Source organism: Motacilla alba, chromosome 8 (genome assembly GCF_015832195.1).
Source record: "Motacilla alba alba isolate MOTALB_02 chromosome 8, Motacilla_alba_V1.0_pri, whole genome shotgun sequence".
NCBI lineage: Eukaryota > Metazoa > Chordata > Aves > Passeriformes > Motacillidae > Motacilla > Motacilla alba.
In genome coordinates this window covers 6,018,450-6,041,782 of record NC_052023.1, presented here as the reverse complement: position 1 = coordinate 6,041,782, position 23,333 = coordinate 6,018,450, and the positions used below count along the sequence as shown (strand labels likewise).

General features: G+C 37.7%; 1 protein-coding gene across 5 annotated transcripts in view; it reads right to left on the bottom strand.

The window, feature by feature from the left end:
• The window catches only part of EPS15 (epidermal growth factor receptor pathway substrate 15), a 68,969-nt gene that overhangs the window by 18,724 nt on the left and 26,912 nt on the right, over positions 1-23,333 (bottom strand). For all 5 annotated transcript variants that reach the window (XM_038144868.1, XM_038144870.1, XM_038144866.1 and 2 more), the window contains 12 exons: positions 21,994-22,035; positions 17,996-18,085; positions 17,620-17,667; positions 16,456-16,551; positions 15,950-16,015; positions 15,390-15,515; positions 14,897-14,956; positions 13,948-14,142; positions 12,309-12,454; positions 11,355-11,514; positions 7,922-8,007; positions 2,543-2,615 (listed from right to left, as the gene is read on the bottom strand). In XM_038144868.1, coding sequence (XP_038000796.1) covers positions 2,543-2,615; positions 7,922-8,007; positions 11,355-11,514; positions 12,309-12,454; positions 13,948-14,142; positions 14,897-14,956; positions 15,390-15,515; positions 15,950-16,015; positions 16,456-16,551; positions 17,620-17,667; positions 17,996-18,085; positions 21,994-22,035 — 1,188 coding nt within the window. The remainder of the gene's footprint in view (positions 1-2,542; positions 2,616-7,921; positions 8,008-11,354; positions 11,515-12,308; positions 12,455-13,947; positions 14,143-14,896; positions 14,957-15,389; positions 15,516-15,949; positions 16,016-16,455; positions 16,552-17,619; positions 17,668-17,995; positions 18,086-21,993; positions 22,036-23,333) is intronic.

Below are 23,333 nucleotides of genomic sequence, written 5' to 3'. Positions count from 1 at the left end.
GATCCACAGAAGCTAAATATAGACCACCTCCACTTTTGTCTGTCCTAGGCACAGCAGTAGAGAAGCACTGAAGAGACCTAACTAAGCCTGATGGCTGCCAGAAGAGAAAAGAAGATAAAAAGCCCAACCAAACCTAAAACCTGTAGTGGTTTTTGTTCACATACGCACCTAACCTCTCCAGAATTAAAGGCTGCAATAGATAAAACAACAAAACTGGCTATCATACTCAAAGTTGCCTCTTCATGAAGTAAACCAGGCTCCAATTAAGCTTCAATTTCAAAGAACACCCTTCAGCATGGAAGCAGCATCTTCATGCTCAAGCACTGAATGAGACTCTAAATGAAAACCACTAAGATACTCGAGGTGTTACAAACTGCCATTCTGATGGTAATAGTAATCCTTGTATCAGATTTCTGATCATTGTAACTCTTTATGCCAGTATAGTGTAGGATAAGGAAAGTTTAGGAATCCATATTTCCATGGACAATGGATTTAATAGCTTGCCACTCTGTCCTTCCCAAGACAATACATGTGCTAGAAAATGTCAAGCCTGCAAGAGGACAGAAAAGTAAAACTTCACTGAATTTCTAATGGCTTTGGTGCACTGCAATAGAGAAAAAGAAAATCCAATTCTGAGGGATACTCAGTGCATGTAACTTTGAGAAAACACCCCTTAGTCTCTGCTACTAAAGAGCTGATATTTTAACAAGCACATAAACCCCGTCAATATGCTACATCTTCCTTACAACTCTTTTTCTGCCTTTGCTTTTTAGTACCTATTTACACAGCTTTGAAATTATTTCATAGAAGAAAAAATGGTCATTCTTTCCCTTCAGCTACACAAATCAGTTTGATTGATCACTGATCATGGCTATATTTGAGACTACAAACAGGTCTATGGAAGGAATTCTGGTATCAGAAACCCTGAAGTGATATGCCACAAAACCAGCTTGAAACAAGGAGGCAGGTTAGAGCAAACTAATAAAATTAGAAAAAAAATGCATGAGGGAAAGATATCCTTATCTTTCCCATTATTCTCTGAAGTTCTAGAAAGTTTGTTGAAACATGCAGGTCCTCCACCAGTCAGGAATAAGAAAAGATAAAGGGCCATCAGATTAAATAAATACTGCAGCCATTTCCTGTTTGATCCTGGAGCTTTCTCAGTTTTCTGACAAGCCCATAATAGACTGTTCCTTCTCTGCAGACTGACAGAACTCTGTAGCTATATTTAACAAATAGCTTGTGTGACTACTAACAGGTTAAAGACCTGAGAGCTGCTTCCAACACCACTGCTCAGGATGCAGAGACTCAGGGGATTCTGTGATGCTGCTGCCTATCAAACACACACGGATGACGCTGGAACATTCAAGGTAAGGATTTTATCAAGCTTACAAACCTTTTGTGCAAAAGCACCACAGAACTCAAGCCTCACATGAGCCAACACAGATTCCAGAAGACACCAACAAAATAATCCTGTGTGCAAAGCCAGGAATACCCCTGAGAATTCTGTGAACAGTGGGAAAGGGAAATCTGCAGGGTGGGGAGGGGAATGACCGTGGAGCTCAGGCATGGGCAACTTCCACACGCATTCCTGCAGCTGCTGGAGCTGCTGCCAGCATGACCAACAGGCCAGCATCTGATTATCTCCTCAAAGGTCACACTATTAATTATCATCCAGACTCCAAGGATATTAAATAACCCTGCACAAAATTCACAACTCTTGTAACACATTAGCTCTTTTTCAGCCTGACCGAAATCGAAATGCCGAAATCTTGCATTATTTGCTCTTAAGTAAAGATTATGGAAAATTATAGATGCTTAAAATAAATTTAGAAATAAATATAAGTGGTCAGATATCACATTGAAGATATTTTAAACAGCAACCGAGAATTTAACTGAAATATTGCTTTGCAATATTTAATTCAGAGCTTGCTTAGTCTGTCAGCACTCTAAACACTGATGCTGACTGCATAATTTTAACATCTGCAAAACACTTGTAAATTTAGATTTTCAGTTATTCAAGAAATTCAATATAATCCTTTCAAATAAAAATCAACAGATTCTCTTTAAAATTCACTTATATTAGGCAAAATTAATTTGAGGCAACATTTCTCCCTAGCTGGTAATTACTGTGCCTCTTAAGAAACAGCCTGATACACAAGCCCTTTTAATTCAGCCACTTAAGTTTATTAATTAATTTACAGTGCTACAGTGTCCTCTTTAGTTTTAATTACACAGTAGATAATCTTACTTAAAAAAAAGAAGAAAAATCTAGTCTTTTGTAACATTTTTCATTTAAAACTCCATGCATGCTATATATCCTATAGGAGCTTGCACATTTATATAAATATATACACCTACACAAACCCAAAATTATATATAAAATACACTTCACAGTACATTCTTTTTCTTAGCTACCTTTTTTTTTTTTTCTTTTTACTGGATAAGTGACGTGATCTAAAGACTCAGTAATCCCACTGTCACTAAAACAGCACATGGTGCAATATCAGGTGCCTGAACAATAATTCGGTGGTTTATTTACCTGGACCTCACTTGTCCTCTGCTTGATGGCATCTTCTTTCTCCTTCAGATCTTGCTCTACATTATTCTTTTCCCTGGAAGACCAGCAAACAATGCAAGAATACTTAAGAACATCAGCTACAGCAGGTACAGTTATCCAGCCCCCTAAGCCTGTATCTCTCTTTAAATACATAGTGAAACATTAAACAAAAAAGATGTGAGGGATTTCTGCTTTCCAAATTATTTACAAGACAGAAGCCCACAGAAGTGTTCTGCATAAACCCCCCTGTCTTTCCACCAACTGCACTCCAGTGATAAGAATGGCTCAAAAATGGAAGGGGGCGGGAGGCAGAAATCAATGAAATACTGTCTCCAGTGATCTCACTGTTGCTATGGAGCACTTGTCTAATGAAAACTGCTAGGAAAAGTGGGAGGGATTGCATCAGATTCCATCTATTAACCCCTGCAAACACAGCCATGCCTGTGCTCACAGCAGCCAGGGGACACTCCCACAGGCCAGCAGAGCCCACGAATGCCCTTTGCCTGTCAGATTTTGGATCTGTCTGTTGGGAAGCTCAGGCAGGAGCAGGAAGGTTGGCTTGGAACCACGATCTGCTCAGACACTCCACACGGAGTGATCTGCTGTGTCATATCAAGCCTGCCTCTACAGACATTTATTCAAGTTTAAATGACTGCTGATGACAGGGGAATTATCATCAATAAATTCTCATCAGTCAGACATAACAATAGCTTTAAGAAAGGGAACAAACCCATACAACTGACAAGTGTTACTGTTATTAAAAAATCATGAGTGTTTCTCTCTAGACAGCATATGGAATCTTTCCTCCTTCCATAGATGCAGAAAAACATTAAGCATTACAGTTTTTACACAATCTTCTGTAGATATTTACTTTCGTAAGGACTCTGTTAATAAACCAACACACACATTGAAGTTTGAATTTGAACAATAAACCTAACATTTCTAAATGAAATACCATAGTGAAAAGCTATTAGATTGCATTACTGGTATAAACCAAAATTAAGAAACTTCATATTTTAATAGCAGCAGATTGTTAATCAATCTAGAACTATTTATTTGTTTGCTCTTATAGATACAGAAGAAAGCATTTCTGTGTTGAAGTAAAGCAGGTCTACTCTAAGCTCTTAACTCAAGCTGAGAAAGTTTTAGTTTACTGCTAAACCACACACAATAAAATAAAAAGAACCCAGATATCAGATCCTAAATGAACATTTGCCCTGACAAATATTTACTACAGTTTACACTCTGCTATTATTTTTCTCATTATCTGATTAAAGAGGAACTTCCTGATTATGCCCAAAGGGGAAGTTTAAATGGAAGGAAAAGGAAAGATGTGGAAAGAGGAACTTTGAAGATCAAGGCTATTTATTCTGTTAAGTGTGATCCTTCAAAATAAAGGATCACACTTTCATAAAATAAATAAAATTCCTCACTTTCCATTCATCAGAAACTGGAAATTCTAAAAAAATCTTCACCTTTCCAATCAAAGCTACAGCATATTCCTCTAGCTAAATAAGCATCTGTAGCATAGTTGTACCTAGATATTTAAAGCATTGCAACACAGGCTTGAAACAAGCTCTGTTGCTTTGGTTTCTGTAACTTCCCATGAACAAAGGCCTCAATAAAGCACTTTTACAGATCTATGTACAAATCAGGCTGAAAAATACCTTCAAGCCCTCAAACACCCATCAAGCACAGCCAACATTCATCTATATTCTTCCTGACTGATGATAAAAAAGAGTAGGAAAACAAATACTTGTTGTTTTTCCTGCTGGGGTGGGAAAATGAGCAAGAAATAGAACTGCAAGCGGATATGTTTGGTTAATAGACAGTCTTTCCACATTACTGTCACTGATGTGCCAGAGACTGTCAGAGATGCAGATCACTTCCTTTGTATTTCAACACAAGCCAGGTACCTAAATCCTTGCAATCTGGACTAAGCAACAGGATACAACATCCACCCACTGGCACCTCCATGAGCCAAATCAGAGCACAAACAATGAATTGGAAAGAATCAAGTGAAAGAAGTATTGTCAGGCAGAACAAGAAAAGCTTAGGCAGCAGTCTCAGGCAAAGGAAAACAATCTGAGTGCATATAGTCTGCACATAACACATCCCATCCTCCCCCCCAGAAATGCCTCTTTGTTTCAAAGAAAAGACAACACAGAACTACTTAATTCACTAATTCTTCTGAATACTTCAATTTCTTTTTCAAACTATCTGCTATGCCCCTTTAGGAATGTTCAGCAACTGAAAGAACCAAAAACAAGTAACAAAATTGATTTGTTGGATATGATAGATTTCCTGGATCATAAAGTCCCTCACTACATTCAAAAAACAACCCAGAAAGAACTGTGGTCTTGCCAACAAAGGACACTTGTAACTAATTCAAGCCAATTTTTGAAAGCAGTACAATTTCCCTACGCATTTTAATAGCAGTCAGGTTGGGAGAACCTCATATCAAATAAACTAAAAGCAATGACTAATAGATGGCTTCTCCCATACAGATGCTTCATGATTTACCAAAACCCTAAATTTAATACTAATTTGTGAATGGAGTAATTTATAAACGGGAGCCAGCACATTGCAAATATCTGTCATAGCTGAGAACTGCAAAGTCCCTGTGTCAGCAGAGGTGTTCAAGCCAAACATTCAACCCTGGCCAGGCTGAATCACCTTAGATACAAAAGCAAAAAAATCAGAGTTCTTTCCCATAATAAGATGATGACTACTCACAGAGCTGGTAGTATTATCTACACTCATAGTTGCCCAATATTTCTTATTTTCACATACATCTGTAGTTGTGGGAATTCCTAATGTAGCAGTACTTACAGTTGGGCAATACTGGAAAAAAAGCCAAGGATTTGCCTTGTTTCTTTTAACATTTGTTACTCACAACCTCTTCTGCTGCAACAGCTCCGTTTCTTCCAAACCAGAGGCTGAGAAGAAATTATCTATCCTAAATTAAAGGTCTTAGCTAAGGTGATGTAGATCTTTGAAATTTGAAACAAAAGTTTGATGGAACTATATGGCAGGGAGAGATTGTCCTGTTTTTCTGGAGGATGTTTTGCTCTTTCATTGCTATTGAGAGACCAACTCACCAGCTTTATGGTCCTTTTAACTTGATTTATACTTCTAGACAATTTAAATGTTGCTATCCAGCATATGTGAGGGGTATCTCTGGTGAGATATCCCAAGTGAAGTTCAACTATTCCTCTGCTTAGAGAGGAATGTAGTGTCAGTTAAGCTTGAAGAAATTCTGTGAATTTGTGGGCCACCACTAACTTTGAAAGCAAGAAAGCAAAGCTGGGTTTGTTGGGGAAGAAAAAGCTTTTATGGCTTGAAAAAGAATGGTCCAGCCTCCCACCATGTTGATCAAGAAAAGCTTCAAAGAGCTTTCTAAAAACACGGTGAAACAGAATTTAGAGACAGCAGTGCTAACAGGTTCAAAATGATGCAGGTTCCACAGTGTCCCGAGGCAAATCATTCCTCCCACCATTGGGGTATTATCTAATAAGTATTCTGCATTTTATTCTTCATCTGAGCTCAACCTCCACCTTCCTGACTCTGTATTTATCAAATTAAGATTAACAAAGCTATTCCCTACCAGACTTCTTTCCCAAACTGCTGAGCCACAAAGACATCACCTCTGCATTCTTTGCTCAGTCTCTCCAAAAGCTGCTCTCCACACATTGTCATTCTTTTGGCCATTTCCTCTCCTGCCTTTTTCTTTTTTGTTGTTGTTTTTTGAAGTGCACTTCAAAAATAGATTCAAATTCTATTACTGGGTCTCAAAAATGCAGCTCTTGGACACTTCTCAATGGAATCAGAAACTAGATTTCTTATATATTGAGTCCAACAGCTGAACAATCTATCTTGCTTAACAATGAACAAAAATAACTTCAGTTTAAATTACATTTTTATATGACAACTATCAAGTCTGAAAGTGGATTTCACCAGTTGTAATAGAAATGGGGATTCACCAAAGATTGAAAGTTTCCTACATTTAGCACATTGTTAATCCCATTCTGTTCTGAACCTCTAAATCATATCAAAGTAAATTTCCCCTTTCTAAAAACAAATAAACACTAAGACTTGCCTCCACCCTATCTTCAACAATCTAGTATCATTAAACTGAAAATAATTGTCAATGTATATTTGCCCCTGAAGAAATGGAAGGAGTGACTTTTTCAGGGCCATGGCTCCTTCATACCTCACAGTAAGAAAAGAAAACCAGACACAAAGCCTGGCTTGCATGTTAGGCTGCAAGCCCACCTACTGAAAACCAACTTCATCTAAAAATTCATGCCAGCCAACAATTTATTTCCTTCTAAGATACCAAGAGTAAATATACACAGTTGCAATCCTATTTCAGGTTAATAAATGTGAGTGTCCAAAACTGGAATTAATAAAACCTGAAGAACAGTGGAGGCAGAACAGGGAGAAGCAAGGAGGCAGTGGGAGTAATAAGAGAGAATAAGCAAGTGAAATGAAAAAAATATTTATGCATTTAGGAAACAGATTGTGCTCTGACACACTGCCAAGTTAAATCATTCCCACAAGTGACATGAATTAGAGAGGCACATTTCACCGTGACAAAGCACCCACACTAAAAAAATAGGGAAATTTACTGTTCTTAATAGAATTTTCAGTGGATTTATGATAGTAACAAGAAAAACTGAAGAAAAATACTTGCTGTCTCGAGAGCATTACCAAGACTATAGAAAATATATGAATTTGATTTTCTCAGTCACTTGAAGTCATCTTAATTACCTTAGAAATAATTAATGGAATCCAAGAGTCTGCAGACATCAAAACAATTTTTCTCAGTCCAGCAGTTAATTTTATTACACAAGAGCAGCATCCCCATCTTTACCCCCATCAAAACCCTAGCAGAGGTCCATGCACAGTCATCTTCCCACTCCCTGTCCTGCATACTTACTGATCTTTTCCATCTCACTTCCTTACTGCCACCAAAAACAAGTCCTTGGGATGCCCTCTACAAATCGAAGATAACCAACACCATTTCTATATGGTTCCAGCATCCTAAAGATTTGCTCCATTCACAACTGCCAATAAAGATGAACAATGGAGAATATTCCCATGTCAGGGGAGTATTCATCTCTCTAAAACACAGCCTGAGGGCACAAGGGACAGACCCTTCACAGTCCTGCTGTCATTAAGTGCACTCATGTGAGTGAACAGAGAGCAGCAGTGTCACACAGCACTACAGACATGCTGACCCTCTACTTAGCAGAGCACTACCACCTGCTTTTCTCTTCTGCACTGAATTGTTTTTAAAAAAACAGTAAATAGCACAACTGAATCCAAGGCAACTCTGGCTATTCCTCCCTTACATACCTCTGCAGGTCCACAATTTCATTGTTTAATGTATCAAGTTCTTTAATTGCAGAAAAATCTGCTACAGAATTCGGTCCTTGAGTATTCTGAAAGATAAAAAATAAACACTGTTAGTCTAGGGCTTATGCTATTCAACTACTACATTCATTTTACTTTTTGTGGCAACGTGAGCTGTCCTCTTGTAACAACTGCTGGTAGCATTGTATTTCAAACCTTCAAGCTTAGAAACCCCAAAAGAGTATGGATGCTGTATGAACAGAACACAACACACAGCCAAAGCATGGAGACAGCTCAATTCAAAGAGAGTTTGTATCCTTGAAGACACCTTCCAAAAACCGCAGGACTACCTAATCATACAAGAAACCATAGAATCTTGTTCTAAAGTAAGTCTCACCTTACAGCTAATATTTAGGTGGTTTCCTAGCATTCATTTGAGAGAGGTTTGCTTACTACTGTTGTATTTCTTCACCTTGGTGATCCTCATGCTGCAGAGTACAGACACTAACTTGCAAAGATTTAAGGGATACTGAGCTTGTTTGACAGGAACCTCCAGAGTACTCAATGAAACTTTGATAATACAAAATCACAGGGTAACTTACACCATGAGTTCCCATTTACTTAATGTCTTTATAAGACAATGACTGTAATACAAATTATTTGTTTCAAAAAAAGTACACACAAATGGATAGAGAACAAACGCTGAAGACAGAAATTACAAATGCTGTAATTATTCTTCTGTGCCTTGTCACAACATGAACATGCTTAGAAAGCAACAGCCATTGTAGCTACCTCTTATAAATACATCAGCTCCTTCAAGTCTTGAATAAAGTCATCCAGGACAAACACAACACTCCGAGGACAAGTGCATACATATAATTTAAAAAGGCAAGTGATACCCCCAAAATAACACAAAAGTTTTTAAATGCTTAAGTTTCTCTACAGATAAAGCAAAATATTATTAACTATATGCTTAGTCAAACTGATACTCTGGGGAAGAAAAAAACCAAGAGCTATGAACACCTAAACTGTGAGCACACTGTGGCTGAGAGTATTATTCAGCAGACCTACAGAATATTCATGCATATTTTACTAGCACAAATGGTATGAACTGGGAATTATAAAAAAAACCAAACAAAAAAACAACCAAAGAACCAACCATACAGCTATTCTTAAACTGGTTAGTGTACAGCTTCTCAAATGGGCAAACTAGCTATGATGTTCAATCCTGCTCTACAGGAATTACACAGGGGTTTTGCAGAGTTGATCATGGCATTCCAATGGGGGTTTTTACTTCTCCTGTGACAAGGATAGAAGGAACACATGGAAAAATTAGTTGCAACAAAAATTTTTTCCAGGCCTCCTTCTTTCACCAGTAAAGAAATTCTGCACACTAATGCCAGCATCAAACTTGAGGAAAATGTAGCTCAATCTTATTTTCAGTTGTTCAGGAGAATTGGTGGGGGGCAGGAACATAAAAGCCAACATTTTTTAGCTTCAATACACATGTTGTACAAGGACAAGTTAGAACCACAGGCTGCCATTACTATGCTGCAACATGCATGCAAAACAGCACCTCCAGTTTTTAACTCAAAGTCGTAGTAAAAGGAAATTTCCATGAAAATTCTTTGAGAGGACTTTACAAACAAGTTTAATTTTTATGGCTTGTCATGCACGTGGTGACTACAAACAGTTCTGGGTCAGGAAACACAGTAACAAGTTTTAAACCACAATGGAATACCATTTTATTTACTGACATTTCTGCTAACACCTTTGTATGGGTCAACTCAGAAAATGAAGCCTAATATGGTGTTTTGGGGTTATTTTTTACCATGTACACCACATCAAGAAAACCAGCAAAAGCCTATCTCTGCCTACTGACTCAAGCCTTTTAGTTCAAATCTTGAACAATAATTTTGGACAAAAAAGTTCTTTCATATCAACAAGACAACACCTCTTTTAAAAAAGCTCAAAATGAGCTGAAGGTTCAGCTCAATTTAGTAAAAAACCCTCTTGTTCAGGATTTCCAGAGCTAATTGAAAGCTAACTTACCTTCTTCCACAATATTCTCACTTATCACTTAAGTTAATAACGAAATAAAAATCACAGTGATGTCTTTGAGAGTTTTACAAAATCAATTTACACACATAGAACAGCAGTAACCAACATCTAATGCTTTCTAATCACTCAATTTTCTGTGCCATCTTCAGTAAACCTAAAGGCATTAATCCTGATGCCAAATGCCACATTGGGCTACTACCCTGTCACCACTTCCCCTGCAATTTCACCAAGAAGACACAGAGTTTTCTCTTTTCAGTTTAAGCAGCAAACAGGAGCAGCCTCAGAGGTCTGGGCTCAAGGGAGAATCCCAGGGTTACTCTGGATGAACAACACTGGAAATCAGCTGAACTTGAGCAGAACTGAGAGAAGTGCTGAGCTCATTCATGAACTACGTGAGAGTCTTAGAAGGATGTTCATTATTAAACCAACAGACAGTAAATATTAGAAAAGCAAAGTTTCTCTAACCTTGAGAAAGCAGAGTTAACAAACTGACAGAATAATAAGGATGAAAAGCAGAGTGGTGCAGAATGGAAAAAACAGTCCAAACTAGAAAAGAGACATAGAAAGGAAAGCAAACATACAAAAAAGATTAGTAGAGTTGCAAATAAAGCAATTACTTCTTAAAAGCAGAATGTAAAAACAAATTAGATACCAGTTACAGAAACTCAAAAAAGTAGTACCAAATTTTGAGTTTCATTTTTCCACGTGTGAATTTTTCCTTCTGTTTAAGAAAGTTGTAGAATTAGGTCGATGTATTGCACAACCAAGAAAAGGTAATTCACATCAGACTTCATGATGTGTAAAACACATAAGAAATTGTGATGACTTCTACCATTCTGATAGCTACAAATTGAACTGCTGAGGTACAGCTAACTGCTGCATTAGGATAGATGGCAACCAACAGACTATGGAGATATCTAAACTATCTGTGAGGTATAAAATGGGGGACCATTTACTTTTAAAACTTTAAGTAACTCTGAACTTTTAGATCACATTGTTTCCAAACTCATTAAAAAAGACTGATGTGAAAAAGGTAACTGAACACATAAAGAGAAAAGTACTGAACTTGTGTATGTCACTTCAGATGGAAACTCAAATTTCTTTAAAATGGCAGCAGAAGGATTAGTCTTTCAAAAGAGAAAATAATGCTTTCTCAACATAAGATCTCTCTGCTTGGTTGGCAGGTGCAATAAATGACAGCTTCATTTTGAAGTATGGATGGAAGGTTTTTGTCAATTCTTTGCACGTAAGATTTGTTTTCTTCCTGATATTATGATATATTTAAGGTAAGCACTCGAGGTTGCTTCTTGTGTAGCCTTTGAAATTACCATTATTTGTTTGAGATGTACACCAAAAATGCCAAACCCATCCTTACCTTCTGTAAACTGACACCCCTGTCTGAAGGTGGAATCATCTCTGGAGTCAGAGCCTGAGGAGGATCAATGCCCTTTGTTAACTTCTGATTAATTAAATGGAAAGCCAAAGCAAACTGTTCCTTTGAAAGCTTCCCGCAGTCCTTGGTGTCACAGAGAGCCCTGCACACAGATGCACATGAAATTTAAAAAAATCCTAATTTCTCCAAGTACAGCCCTATTTAGTGCAGTTGCTGTCATTTACAACTGTGAAAATTGCTAGGGTGTATCTTCTCTTCTAAAGCAAAACTATAGGCATAGGAAATATCACTCAAACACACACAGCCACTTTCACTTTGCACATTGAGGCCCACAGCTGTGCTCTGGTGAAAAGCACAATCAGGGCTGTAGGTCACCAGCAACACTTTCAGAACCAACACAAGTTTATTTACATTTTCCTGATTTTCCTAAATTGGCAGTTGTGTTAACCACAACTTGGGAAAAAAAAAAAAAAGAGTTGTTCATATCAGTGTGCCCAGCAACAGCTCATAGCACAGAAAGAATTAAAAAGCATTGAGTGAAATGAAGGCCTTTCTGTAATGAATAATGCCAAATGAATGCACAGCTGTAAGGAAAGCCATGCTGTAGAATGAGATGGGACATAAATCTTGCATGCTAATAATTTTATAGAAATTCCCTTTCCCAGTACATGAGTAGGATCAGTGATCAGATACCTGTGATGATGTGATGTCTTAAATACACAGGGATAGCTGATGGGCAGCATTTGTAACAATCTGTGTTCAGGAATAAAGCTGATTTCCACCCATTTCTGTCCCAGAGCAGAAGCAAGTAAGTTATCACTGGCTATACAAAGGCCATGCTATTATATACAGAAATGTCACTTTCAGAAATGCCAGCATAGCAAGAAGTGAGAACTATGCCATCATCTACACAGCTGTCACAGGGAAAAAACCTACCAGATATGTGCAAGGAGAGCAGAAGGCAGTCCTGTTTTCAGGAACAGTTCTTTGGCTTCCACACCTGACACAAATCCATCCATGTCCTTGTCAGTTTTCACAAAGATCTCATCGTACTTAATTTTGTCTGCAGGTGACACAACCCACTGAAGGGGGGTGAGGATGGAAGGGAAAAAACCAAAACCACAACACTAAGATACAGGCAAGTTCTGTTTACAGTTTAGACTTACATAATTCAAGGACTACAGCACAGATTTTAAAAAAGTGATACAGGTGCCTAGTTCATGAACCAGTTTTATCCTCTAAACAGACATGCAGAGATCCTCAAGCAACTGCGAAAGTAGAAGCATTTCCCTCAGGAAAGCAGCCAGGATGTTTGGTGCTGCTCTGTCCTTTTGCCTATGCAACCAAGGCATTCCTTGGAAGCTGGATCTCCTGCCTCATCACTGTGCTCAGTCACAGTCCTGCTGTCTGTCTGGCTCTATCAATTTTGTTCCCCTTTACACAGCTGGGAAGCTTTAGCTGGAGGGACTGGAGAGCTGCTCAAGCCCAGGTTGTTAATAGCTGGACAGATTCTAAATTGAAGAATTTACATCTGAACAAGGTAAAGATGGCAATTAGAGCCACTTCTCTTACTTGAGCAATCTTTCACAACATTCAGCTAATATAAAGATGTCTGGGGTTTTTTGAGTGAGAACAGCTACAAGTGCATGTACGGATGCTAATTAATTTCAGTGCACACAGACAATTAACAGATGACTCCCAAATGGTGCTGTACACAAACTCACCCAGAATGGCACTGCTTCACAATAAATACAGCAAGACTTACCCTCAAGGCAAGGAAATTTCCAGGTTAAAACCTTGGCACCTCCAAAATTAAGATGCCAGTTTCTTACTGATTATTCAAATAAGGGTACTCAAATGTCCAAGCTGCATCTGATGCATCAAGTACCACAGTTCTTACCTTAAATACCCTTATCATTTTTTTTTCTTATTTTGAATATAACCAGTTATATGCAAGCTACTTGGAAAGACATTTCCCAGCTTCTGGACTCTAAAATGATGAGGGGTAAATAAGATGTCTGGGGAGGGTAAGAGGCATCAAGTTGCCTAGTAATCACAAGCAGAACAAAAATCAAATCTCCTGTGTCTAGGTAGATGTGCTGGACCTTTTGTTTTCTTTTCCCATTGCTTGCATTTATCTATTTCATTTTAATTCATATCTTCTCCGAATTGTCCACATGCACACACATACATGACTGCCACAATCTGTTTTAAGAAGGTGTCTATATTCCAATCAGTCTTCATCCAGACAAGTTGTACTCTGCAGATGTGTACCTGGACCACTATTTTTTTTTTTGAGCTTGAAATAATTTGTTCTAAAAATATCTTCAAAATCTGCACTAAACAATATTTTTAATCCAACTGTTTATATCTGAAGACATCAAAGACATCTAGGAAAAGTAAAACAGGGTAAATTTTACACCTCTCCATCTGGTCTTCCCATCAGCCTCCTAAAACCAACCAGCAGGACAAGAAGCAAACTAAAAACTGTATCAAGTCTCTTCATACAGGCAGTCTCTGAAGCACAGAGCTAAGAGTAGAAACCTTCTAATCCCCAGTAACTTCTGAACTGTACCTGTGTTAATGGTGTTTTGGCAGCTAAAATGCCCACAGGTGGCAAGGACTGATGAGACTCTTTGGTTGAAGATGGTATTAATGGCATTGCTCCTGGAACACTGAGAGGTTTTCTCTTGGATGGTGGCACCAAAGCTGCAGGCAAGGACATTGGCACTGGTTCTTTCTCCAAAGCACAGTATACCAAAAACATGGCCTGAACAAGAAAAAAAGGTGTGTGGATGTAAATATATTAGAAATACATATACATACAGAGAGAGAAACACTAAAGAATTCATTAAAAATAACTTTGTAGCATTTTTTCATTACGTTTCCCCTTCACAAGCCCCTCAATTGATACAGCTCATTGCCTTCCAAATTGTGGTTTTCATTACCACTTTCTTTTGAGGATCAGTGCTTAGCAAGTGAAGTTCAGTATCTTTTAGAACATTAAAATAATCTTCCAAGCTTGTGCCAGTACTTGTGGAATTTTATTTGAGAGAAGACTTCAAACACTTTAATTTATCACCATTTTTCCCAGAAATTGCTCCATTTAGAATTTAATTCTTTTGTTGTGGCCATCTCTAATTTAACACTTCCTACATTATTTCATCAGTCCTGGCTTTAATAGTGTTAAAATTCTAACTTACTACAAACTTTCCTCAAGGATACCTTGAGGCATTCAAGTTCTATAAATACTGAGGGTAAGTTAAGGCAAAACTCAGTGTCTCATGGGACAGCAGATCTCAGGTGTAAGTTTTTAATGGCTCATCTAACCCACAAAGAAAGTTACTGCTGTGTACTGTGACACATTCAACAAACTGACAGAAACATTAAACAGCACTAAAACTTGATTAAGGACTTGAATAAAGATAATAAATGAACGACACAGTCAGAAATTAATATACAGTGCATCTATTTTAAACCCTGCCATCAGGCTTTCAAAATCCCAACAGGCAGAAGATACTTACAACTGCAAACTCATCTCGATCCAACATTCCATCACGGTCAATATCACTCAATTCCCACACCTACCAATAAAAAGCAGAATATAGGGATCTTTTACTAAACTGCAGCAGTTTCCTACTTAAAACATCATTAAAAACAAACAGAGAACAGCCTCCCCCCCACCACAGCTCGAGTTCTATTAACAGCATTAATTTCCAGTGAACAATGTAAATTCACATAAACCACACAAAAGCAGAGAGATTCTTAAGCTGAAGACAGAGGCACCCTGCCTGACCCAAGTGTTAAAGAGTACACATAACTGATAAACTGCAGCTGGAGGTGATCCATCCAAATAGCAAAAGAAATTTTATTTTTCCATTCACAAGTCGCACTCCATGAAATCTAATACAAAAGTTAGGCTCACTACTACAAATCTTCAGTTTGAAAAACAGGTATTGCTGAGTACAGCACAGGTATTAGTTATGAACTGACAATTAAGAAGAAAGATATCCTTACTCGTCCCAAGATATCCACTGGCAGTTTTGAGTTGAGGAGCACAGGTTTCACCTTATCCCCTGACAACAGTCCATTCACTGGATTTAGGCTGTCAAAAATAGAATCATACTTGGCCTTGTCTTCCAGCTGCAGGGGCAGAAGAAAAATATTACTTATGCAAACAGTCACACTCATAGCCTAAGAAGCAGAAGTTCTTTCAAAAGTGTTAACCTTCTTTTAATAAAGACACATTGCAGTTCCTGATGCTCATAAGAAAACATCAAAAAGATACTATTTTTAAGTCAGAGACTCATCAAAACCCTGTGAGATTTCTTCTTCAATTATTTTCATGGCTTCATGTAACAACCTTTTTTTTTTTTCTTTATTTTAAATTTCTAAACATGAAGAGATTTCCCAAGAGTCAAGTGTTCTTATTAAATTAGGTCTATTAGCCCAATTACGAATTAAACAGGAATGGTAACTTTCATACTTTAGAAATGTAGCACTAGGTTCTTCTAGGAAAGACAGGTTTTCCTGCAAACCAGATAAAAGTTCTAGGTAACAGCTAATATTTAATTTACCTTTACAGCCCATGGTAGATCACTTGACGCTGTTCCACTGAGTAGCAAAGGACTACCAGTATCCGTCTAAGAAAAAACAAGGCAAAAAACCAGCAGACACATTAAAAGAGATGTGATTCTGACTTTGCAAAACCACCCCCTTATTTGAGAAGCTGCTTCTCAAAGCCAGAACTGCATTTTAGTCATTCATACCAAAGTTTAGAGCAAAAAAAATTGAAAATGTTTATTCCATTAAGGACAAAACTAATAGAACAAATACCTGTAGAACAAATACAATAGAATACCTAATAGAACAAATACATATCTTCAAATTATACACAATTTTATATTCAAATCCCCACTAGAACAGGTAGCAGCTTATTCCATGCTGCTTGATTTTTTCCCTTTTGTGGGGCTCCATTGCCCTACATCACCCTCTGAAGCGTTTGGTATTTACACCAAATCTTCCTAATTTTTCACTTAAAGGCAGTTCTTAATAATATGTTCAATTAAAAATGAAATCTTACAAATCTTGGTGGAGGAACAGGCAAGTTAAGACTACTCAGGGAAACATCCAATCCATTCTGTGCACAGGCTACAAGTCTCAGAGCCACAAAAAATTCCTACAGGGGAAAAAAAAGAATTTTTAAAGGGTTTATAATACAAAAAAAATATTTAAAAATATATAATATATTAAATATATATTATATATGAAAATATAATTTTTAAATGTAGTAAAATTTCAGAAGAAGTAAAAGCTTTTCTGGCATTACTATATCTATGAAAAGTTGCACATGGCTTCAAAGGGGGTCAAGAAAGTGACAGAAAGCAGTAGCCAGCAAATGTTGGATCCCTCCAGTAGGACAAAGTTCAATTAATTTTCAAGAATTCAAAGTGCAATTTTTCAAGAATTCAAAGTGCAATTAATTTTCCAAGAATTTAGTAACTTCCCAGCCAGTGTAGTCAGTTCTTAGCACTCAGTTCTTCTACAGAACAGTGAAAATTTGAAGTGTAATTGCAGCTGTTTATCTTAAAGGAACTGAGCTGATCCCACAGATGGTTAATGGAGTAGAGAAAAACAGAAATATGTACCAAAATAAGCCCAAAAAACCCCCAAATTGTTTGGTAGACATTACCACCTCCTCCTCTTCCTACCATGGGAAGAAGCAGATTCCTCTCCACAGACTGTTATTTATATTTCAAATCAAACAGCAACACACATTAGAGCTTGTGGTAGCACCACTGAGATGTAAATTCTGTCCCCACGCTGCTCATTGCCACAGCTTGGGAAGGACAACTCCAAACAGAATGTACCAATGTCAAGTCCACCAAAATTAAAGAAATAAGAATTTTGAAGATTTTACAGGGATTTTAATTTCTGCATTGTTTCCTACAAGATTATGAGGAAAAAAGTCACTTTCTTTGTAAATGCAATACATTAAACCTTAAAATACTTCTCAGCAAATTCCGCAGCTACACATCAGCCCATTTTACAACCTGGAGAAAAACTGATGAGGCAGCTGAAGGTTGTTTAATTTATTGTAGCTTCCACTCAAATGGGAATTACATAGCCAGTCACAATTAGAAAAAATCTGTTAGAAAAACTGCTTTCCTGAACCAGAAATTTCAGCTTTCATCTTGTTTCAAGGCTGGGTAATGGTCAGAGTCATACCCCACATAAACAATCATACCTGCTTGTTCAGGATACCTTTGCCATCAGTATCAGCTAGGTCCCAAATCTGAAACATAAAAATAATAAAGAGTTCACAGCACTTGAGAGGAAGCTGGCAAGTCCTCCCTCCATTTATAATGGACTCTTGGAGGAAAGTTCAAGTCTTAATTCTCATGATAGCACTTAATTGATGACAAATTGATGACAAATTTAAATATTGCAATAATTTCCATGACTGGATAGAAACTATTGGAACTATTGGATAGAACAACTGAAAATACATTAGGGAAGATCATGTAACCTGTAGTACTACTAAGTATTTTAATTTAAACAGGATACTAACTGAAGCAAGAAGACAGGATAATGAAATAAATTAAAGAATTGCCATTAAATACCTTTCCAAGTACCAAATCTGTCAATCCAGACTTTTTCAAGAAAACAGCTGCATCAGAAGCTAATACTCTTCCAGCATTAGCAGAATCAACCTGGGGGAGGAAAAAATCCTCACATGACAAACTGGCCTTTGAATTGATGCCATCTCTTTACACAGGCTCTCAAAAAGCTACTGAAGAAGAATGCTCAAGTTAACAGTCACACTGAGGACAATCTTCTGAACCTATCTCATTAGCCCCTCCTAATCACAGGCTTTTCTTCTTGATGCTATCAAAACATGTGATTTTTAAGAACAGAGAATTCCAGGGTTTGATTACATTTCATTGTCCAGCTCTGTATTCTTTACTGTTAGGGTCTGAAAAAGAAAGCTCTGCTTTGAAGATACCTTTACCACCACAGCAGAGGGAAATACTCCCTGAAGTGGAACTTGTTTACACAGTGAAGAAGTTGGTGATATTGGCAGCATACCAATCAGCATGCATTTCTCCCTGGATCAATAGAGACATCATTAAATAGAGAGTTATTCAAGTTCTTAAGTGGAAACAGTATCTAAACTAAACCTTTACAAGTGGGAAAAGAAAGAAGGAAAACTTACATCACCTACATGGTGATGGTAAGGGCAAGGGAAATAGAGGAAAAGCTGAGAGTCCTTGAGAGTCTAAAGGAAAGGATTCTTTAAAAGGGCACAGTATGGAAAATAGGACTAAAGGGATCTTCAGTCAATTCAGACTGTCAGCCTTACTACACCCCACAGGTAGGGTGATGATGATGACAACTGCACCATTTCCAGTCTCACAGCTTTGTGCTTAAACAAAGGCCATATTCAATATTGTGTTTGGAACACAAGACCAGCTGCCCAAGCTCACAGCTGCAGCACACACAAGGTGCTCAAAGCTAACAGCTTCCCAAGATGGGATTAGAGCTGGCTCCTGAAAGACTGTGGGGAATTTATCATTTGGAAGGAATGCTGCAGCAGTTGTCTGTAGGTACTTCTGAAAGGGAAGAAAACACTCTGAAATCCCCAAATCGTAATTTAATATGAAAGTGAAAACATCTATTGTTTTTAACACAACCAGTATGATTTTAATTAGGAGAGGGCTTTTCCTGTAACTGAGGATGCCCTGGTCAGAGCAATAAGGTTGCAAACACTACAGTCCACACTACAGTCCACTACAGTTAGGCTAATTTGATTTATGGGAGAGTTGTTCATCTACAGGCACAAAGCTGCCAAGACAGAGCATCAAACCCCCTTTCAAATAGTGGAGTTGACCTTGCATGTAACACAACAATCTTGGCATCCACTCAGAAAACCTCCAGCCTAGCACGCCTCCTTCAAGCAAGTCAGAGAATGCCACAGTATCAGCTGTGTTTACTTTTTAGCTCCCCAAGTCCAAGCCAGAGGAAGGTGACTTAAAGGGATTTAAGCAGGATTCTTACTTAACCCAATACTGATCTAGTTTCTTTTTGTACAATTGATTATCAAAATCTTAGTAACTATTTTTTTAAAGGACTGATTTCAATTTCTTTACAAATTACTGAGTCTTCAATGCTGGGGTGGGGTTACTTATGTTTGATTATTGCACTAGGATGATTGCTCGTGTTTGTCAGTTATACACCAGCTTGGCACAGCTTTTGCCCTGATGCATAAGGAGCAGTTTCTACAGCTGCATCAGCCAACAACCTCCTTGTTACAGCCTGTCTCTTGTAGGACCAGGAATTACCAAAAGTTACAAACATCCATCTGATGTGATTAGGGCAGAAGGTTACAGTGAGAAGTGCTTCAGTTCAGGACTCATCAAGAATTCAGCACTGCTTCCCTGCTGCACTGCACCATGTGATTAAGTAATTTCCTAGTGCTTTATGACAGGTATTTAAGTTTATCCCTTAACCTCAACCTGCTTTGTGTCAGTCTATAAAAGGTTAAACAGAAAAATATTTATTTGAAAGAAAAAAGTGCCTGCTGAAAGGCTGAGGTTCCAATCTCATTCTAAGTACAAAGGGCAGGATTTAAACCCATTTCACAACATACCTTTTGCCAGATGAATTCCTTCAAGTTTGTGATAGAATGGAAGTGTAGTCAGCATCAGAGCTGTTCCAGGTGATGAATTTATTCATACAAAAGCACACTCCACCAGCACCGTAAGACAAAGTGGGAAATGTCTCTCTGAATTTCTGTTCTGAAATCTGACATCTCCTTATCTGAGGAATGGAAGGGAAAAGTTCCCTAGTGGAACTGAAAGTCTTCAGACACGTTTGAAAGCTCCTCTTTAGGAAAAATCCTTGCAGCAAAGAGTTCATCTGAGCAAGTCAGAAAAATAATCCTCTGGGAAACAAATCCACTGGCACCGCTTCACTAACAGTAACATCATGTTTAAGGAATCCCTGTTCCTGTACACTTCTGAAACCACTGGATAACAAATAGTGCTCTAGTTTCACTAGGCTATGTGTTCCAACAAATGGAAGACACTGACTTAGCAACCAGTATCACATTTGTGCTTCAGTTCAGTTCCTTTATCAGAGTTTTTGCTCCACACTTCAGTGGCTGAGCAACTGCAGTCAGGAGGAAGAGACAGGCACATGGCAAAGGTGGTACCTGACAGTGAGAGTTAGGACTGAGCTGGCAACCACAATGTGCAGAACAATCAGTTCCCAGCCTTTTCTTGTGCCCTTATAATGATATTTCATTATAAGGGACTCTCCTAAGGTTTTTAATCCAATGCCTAGAGATAAACACACAGCGGATTTGGCCATCAGAAGGAAAGCTTTCTGAGGGTGATACTATCTCCTTCAGCCACCCAGGGCCATCTGAACTTTGATCAAGGTAAACTCTCTCTTCTTGTTTAGCAATTTCAAATCTGCTACTCTCCTGCAGTGGAGAAAATCCCTTATGGAAGTACAATGGCAAGCTCAGACTTCAGGCATCATAGGCTGAAACATCTGAGCTGCTGTTTTTTGCACTTGATAATGCGACTAATCTTCTAAACATATTCTGAAAATAGGGCATGGATAGAAATCATGGCCTTGTCCCTTCCCAGCACGTAAGTTTACATTCTGATGTTGACACACAGAAGAAGCTCCTAAACAAGGAAGCCATATACACCATAACCTGTCTTAGAGGAACATTACCAGCTGCACAAAGGAAAAAAACTTGGTTGGTTTTTTACAGGGTTCATCAATTACTCATCAGGTGTATTACAAAACAAAATTATTTTTAATTGCTTTTTACAGCCAAGTAGTTTAACTTCCTTGAAAGTTTTTACAATACATTTGTACAATACAGTACATTATGTACATGACAGAGAATATTGTTATTACAGAAGAGGTGAAACAGCTATTTTAAAAAAAAAATGTTGTACTTATAGGAATCAAGATCTCTTGTTGTCAAAATATAGAAGACAAGTGATAAATAAAATTTATATTAATATATTTTATTTATAGGCATTTTTTATTTTTGGGTCAAGTAGTCAAAAGATTTGCATCTGTTGAGTGAAACTGCAAGAACTACAGGCATTCTTTTTGCATTCAGTGGCCTTCTATCCAAATTTCACTCCTTACAACATCCTGTGATTAACTCTGGGGATATTCTGAGAGAGAATCAAGTTTTACATGATGCTAACTGAGCTACAAATGCAAGAATTTAATCTTCACTTGTAAAAAGTAACCTAGAACATATCAATACAGCATTTTAAAAGAATCCCAAGACCTCATATCAATACAGCATTTTAAAAGAATCCCAAGACCTCACAGTCTGTTAGAAGAGTGTATGATGTATGTTATACATACCTGGCAGTTCCCTAGAAAATAAGGGTCATCTTACAACCAATATTAAATTTATACTGATAGAGCTCAGACCTATGTGCTAGCTACTATAAAATATATTTTAAAGCACTATAATTTTTTTTTAACTTTTATTGTTTACACATTGTTGGCTAAGTCCATAGCAAAAGAATATAAATTCTTTAAAATCCAAATGAGGTCTGTCCTTTCAGAATATACATACCTGTCGATAGAATTTCTCATACACAGGATTTGCACTCGATAGCTGTAAAAGAGACACAGAGAGAAAATGAGCCCTGGAGATCCCTATTTCAATTCCCCTCTCCCTGGACAAATAAAGATATAAAACACACTCCACTGGTCTTCAAAGAAGCATTAAGGATTTATTCTATACAATGACGAGGAACTAGGATGGCTCTTCGTGCTGTAACTTTTAGCAGACTGACTTCTTGTTTTGCAGTCATTGACACCACCCCAGATCAGATTTCCCTCAGCCAGGTCACCAGGTGAGGCTGTGTGAAACAGGAACTCTTAGGCAACATTGCCTAGGGGCAAAAGCAGAAACCTGAAACGACTCAGGCTAGGAAGTGCTCTCTAATATTAGAGTACAAAGCAAGGTAATTTTATTTCACTGTCCTCTGCATAATTCTTTAGAATTTAGTGTCATATGCAACCAGTTTGTAAAATTTTCAGTTACCCAAATTAATTCGTGGATTCAAAACTGAACCCACAGCAACAGTACCACATTAAAACAGAATAATATTCTAACTTATGGTTTTGTAACTTGAACCTTTGTTGGGGATAACTTCTGCCTTCATTCCACTGCCCTCTACCAGACATTCAGGGCTCTCCTAAAGTTAAGTGGACAAGGATAAAACAGCTTCTTTGGAAAAGGCTCTTTCTTTATTTTTAAATTATTCTTAGAAACGCAAAAAAAAAAAAATCTAAGATCTGAAACAATGCAAAACCTAATCTCTTGGCCTGCACTAAATAACCTTGCCCAACAGACTGCCAAGAAATGAAGTGTTAGGGTTACCTCTCTTCCCCAATATAAAAACAGGCACAAAATCAGATCCTGCTTTCATGAAGTGCATGTTGCCTAAACCAAAGGCATTTATGCAGAGGATAACCCTAGAATTCAGAGTGTGCTGCCCTTACAAACCCTGTGGGAACAACTGAGCATAATACAAGCTAATTACACAATACTTACTAAAAAAGCCCAGAGCACCTTCAAATAACTTCAAATATCATCCAAAACCAGAGTTCTCCTCCTTAAGAGGAATATTATGTCAAACCCCAGGATTTGCAGACCTTTGTACAAACAGAATCCAACAAAGTAGCTTCTCTGGATTTAAAATTGAGACGTTCAAATGGAAATATGGAAACCAACAGCATCGTGGATGTTGTCAATCACATCTTGGTAAAAATCTTTACTAAAGATTGTATAAATGGTTGACAGCTAAATAACATCACATCAATTCTCCTACAGCAACAGCTGCTCTTTTGGATGAGTACTCCGTGTTCACAGGGGCTGATTATCAGAACATATTACTAAGAGAAGAT